Source organism: Syngnathus leptorhynchus, chromosome 20, assembly GCF_054491065.1.
Source record: "Syngnathus leptorhynchus isolate UIUO chromosome 20, UIUO_Slep, whole genome shotgun sequence".
Lineage (NCBI taxonomy): Eukaryota > Metazoa > Chordata > Actinopteri > Syngnathiformes > Syngnathidae > Syngnathus > Syngnathus leptorhynchus.
In genome coordinates, this window is record NC_141214.1 from 604,684 (window position 1) to 608,558 (window position 3,875).

General features: G+C 50.2%; 1 protein-coding gene across 1 annotated transcript in view; it reads right to left on the minus strand.

Annotated features, from left to right (window-relative positions):
* Positions 1 to 1,543, minus strand: part of gatad2b (GATA zinc finger domain containing 2B) — a 6,902-nt gene extending 5,359 nt beyond the window's left edge. Inside the window, 3 exon segments of the mRNA XM_085900916.1 lie at positions 1 to 61; positions 63 to 165; positions 167 to 1,543. The exon segment at positions 1 to 61 is cut by the window's left edge and continues 25 nt beyond it. Of these exon segments, the coding sequence (XP_085757042.1) occupies positions 1 to 61; positions 63 to 165; positions 167 to 354 (352 nt within the window). The 5' untranslated portion in view covers positions 355 to 1,543.
* Positions 1,544 to 3,875: the final 2,332 nt, after the last annotated feature.

The following is a 3,875-nucleotide window of genomic DNA, read 5'->3' on the forward strand; positions in this document are numbered from 1 at the left end:
CCAGGATGTTCTCTTTGCCATTCTTGCCGGATCCAACATGGCCGCCGTGTCCTCCCAGTCTTCAGACTGCCATTTAGCTTCTCCTCATAAGCGGCGGCGGCGCCCATGAGGCTCTGATGATGGAGCGCGCTGACGCCAGGGCCCTTTGCTTCTCCCAGAGGACCCGGCCACCTCCAGGGCCGCCAGGTCAGCCAGATCTTTGCGTTTGAGCAGCGCCAACATCTTGAGGCGCTCCATGGCCTCGTGGCCCTCCATCTTGAGGCGCTTGGCCAAAGCCTCCTCTCGCTCGTTGGGCGACTCCAGACCTCGCTTCAGCAAGTTGAGCCATAGCGCCTCCTCGGACATCTGCTCCATCCTGCCTGCCTGCCTGCCTGCCTGCCTGCCTAGGGAGAAAGGACAGGAGAAAAATCAGGAGATTCCAAGCCACCTTCAAGCAAGCCATTTTCCTTCTTGGGAGTACCACAACGAAGCGGAGATGATGAAAAATCAGTCGGTGGAGTCACCCTCTCACACTCGCTGACATGTTCCATCACACGGTCGCTCTTCTCAATTTGCGCCCACATGACTCAAACGCGGAGCAAGATGGCCATCAAAACAATCGTCCAAACATAACAATACAGTTCAACGAACTGTATTGTTATGTTTGGACGATTGTTCAGAACGAAGCTCCAGTCTGAACGAGGGATTCGTCATTTTGGTAAATGACAGACTTGAAAAGATTGAATCCAAGCGTTCTATTTCCAGTCTGCGAAATCACGGCAACGCGGATCATCAGAAACTACGAGCAGCTGATCATTCAGACAGAAGTGGGTTAAATAGAGCGCGCTAATAATAGCTTGGAACTCTGAACTCGACAGTGATGAATATTGGGATTTCCGCTGTGAGGGAAAATGCCCTTACTTGTACGTACGTAGGTAGGTTTTGAACAAACACTGATGTGAGGTGTCAAATCCGACCAAGAATTACAGCAAGTTCATGGGCGACAAAACAAAAAGGATTTTGAAAACGTGCTTGCCTGCGATCAAAGTGGGCCTCGATATGAACCTGAACAGTGTCATTTAGGCCGAGCTACTTTCATTTCTTGCCACATTGACATAGCGCAGGTAGCTGTATCCCATGACAAAGGATGCCACTAGACACTGTTATCCATACATTCCATGGTTTGGCCCAATCGATGCATGGTGACGGCTCTTGTTGTTTCACGTTGACTTTTCTGCTAGCCTTCTCACATCCACATTCCACTTCCTTGCTTCCTTCCTTCCTTGCTACCAATTCATTTGTGACGCAGTGGTGGTGGCCTCCATTTGCTGGGAGAAAAACACAAGAAGCTGGTGCTCTGCTGAGCCTCCCTCCACCTTTAATGAGCGCCGCTGAGAATGGTGCTGATGAGCCAATCAGGGACGACCTTGTGTTGCACGTCAGTAACTGGCACCCCCCCCCCCCCCTCCCCAAGCCTCCTCCTGGCGGCCATCGCCACCGCCTGCCTTTACATAATATAATGACTGTTTCAGTCAGCTGCTACACAAGCCACACACACACTCTTTCTCCTGTTTCTCCTTGACCCCACCCACCCATCCTGTCTCATAATCCCTCCCACCGCCATGCACTCAGCCCAGCCCAGCCCAGCCCAGTCATCCCCTCCCTCCGCCTTTGGGCACTGTGCCAGGCCAACGCAATAAAGAAAAAGAAACACAGCTTGGAAGAAAAAAAATAAAAAATACACATATACGGCAGGGGTGGGGGGTTTGGGGAGATTGCCACTTTTTGTCTTTTCATAAATCACAGGTCCGGGTGGCACAGGTAGACCTCTCCATCTTTCAAATGGACTCCTCGGAGCAGCGGCGGCAGCGCACGGAGAAGGTCATGGTCGTAAAACAGAAGAGAAAGGACGTCTCCAGACTCCAGACATCCACGTAGCGCGCAACATTCCGACAGACGGCAGCGTTTTGTAACCCCTTTGCTCTGTTCCAGCTGTATAGTACCACAAAGAAACCCCTCCCTGCTCCTCTCTCTCGCTCGCCCGCTCTCTCCCCTCCCCCAATTCCTCAAACCGCTCGTCTTTTCCTCCCCCTCTGGTTGACTGTAAAAATAAACACATGCTTACTTTCAGGGCCCCTTACATGTAGCCACGGCTCAGGGCTTCATTTGTTCGCGTTACACGGGCCAATCAGGAGTGCCCGCCGACTTTCTGTGTGTAGACATGTGTGCGCAGGCATGTGTGACACACACACACACACACACACACACACACACACACACACACACACACACACACACACACACACACACACACACACACACACACACACACACACACACACACACACACACACACACACACACACACACACACACACACACACACACACACTGTGCTGGGAGAGGAGAGGAAGGGGGGGGGGGCTTTATTAAAAATAATCAAAGAGTGATAGAGCCACAATACACATTCATGCAAATTTCCCCCCCCCCCATTGCGTTTGCTGTCCTCGCATGGCTTTGTGTGCGCGCTTGCACACGGGTAAAAAGGAGACAGGGATGGCAGCTCTCTTCTGACATAATGCCAAATCTTAATTCCCTCCTCCCCCCGCACGGCGTTCTTTATGCACAGCGCTGACTGTTGATCAAATGGCTGCTGCTAAAATGTCGTCTGCACAATTGAACCGGGGCGGAAATAAACGGGCAAAGATCAGCCTCCTGTCCTGGTGTCTTGTGGTGGTCAACGGCGTTTGCCAAACGGGCAGCGTGCCAGCTGACGGAGCCATTTGCAATGTGGAATCTGCTGCTCATTTCACGCATGGTCTGCATCACGACAATTTATTTGGCTGATGCAACTCCAATCCTCCCAGTACGCCTTGTGCCTCGCTCGCCACCACCTCAATCCCTGGTTTGTCATGGGGGAAGCTTTGGCTTTTTAACGGCTCGCTTCATCTGCTTAAGCGCAGGGGCCCGGCGGCGGCCAGATGTATCGCACTCCACTTTCGAACCTTCTGCCATAAATCATAATGTCAACAAAAAAAAATATCAAACCAAACTTTGAAATGCAGCTCCTGATTCAGTGTCGCCCCCCTCCATTGATGCAATTATTCCTTCTGTTTGCTGTTACGGTAGATGGTCGTGGGCATCTGCTGTGGCCACGAACCCAAAAGACTAAAAAACCGAAACTATTTGAAAGCGGGGAAGTGACAGTGGAGAATAGCGTTGCTGTGCAGGTTAAGCTAGCTAATGTAGCACAGGTGTTTATCTTTTGCATTCACCCTGCTAGGGTCACGGGTGAGCTGGGGTCAGTCCGGCTTACCCCAGCCAAATATGACCATGACAAAAGCGCCTAGCCCAAAAAATGAAAGCAAGCAAGCAAGCAATCAGAATGTGGAGTGTCTGCACAGTACATTTCCAGCCAGCCATCCCGGTTTGTTTACTTCCTCTGTATTCTTGCACAGTCGGTCGGTCGGTCGGGCTGCGTAACAGTAGTACGATTCAAATATAAACACAGAGTTCTTCTAAGGTCTTGAAAGTACAAAGTAGGGTAGCACTCACTTCCTAGTTATCCACCAATCAGCAGCCAGCCCTGACATTTGCTTTCATGGACCGTTAATATTCACTCTAGTCCTTTTTCTTTGGAGATAAACGTCAGCACTTGACCCAATGAATGACTAGAGCAGGTTTCTAGGCATTTTTGCATTTGTGTACTGATGGCTGCAGTGATAAGGTGAAATCCAAATCCCAAGGGTATAAATTGCCAATTTAGCTTGGAAAAAGCAGCACAGTACATTATTGTTGAAGGTATTCAAACGTAGATCTATCTTTTGATCAGGTCTCGTGTTTTAGTCATGACAATGACAAACTATGATTGCTAAATTGATTCGGCGTGTCGAAAT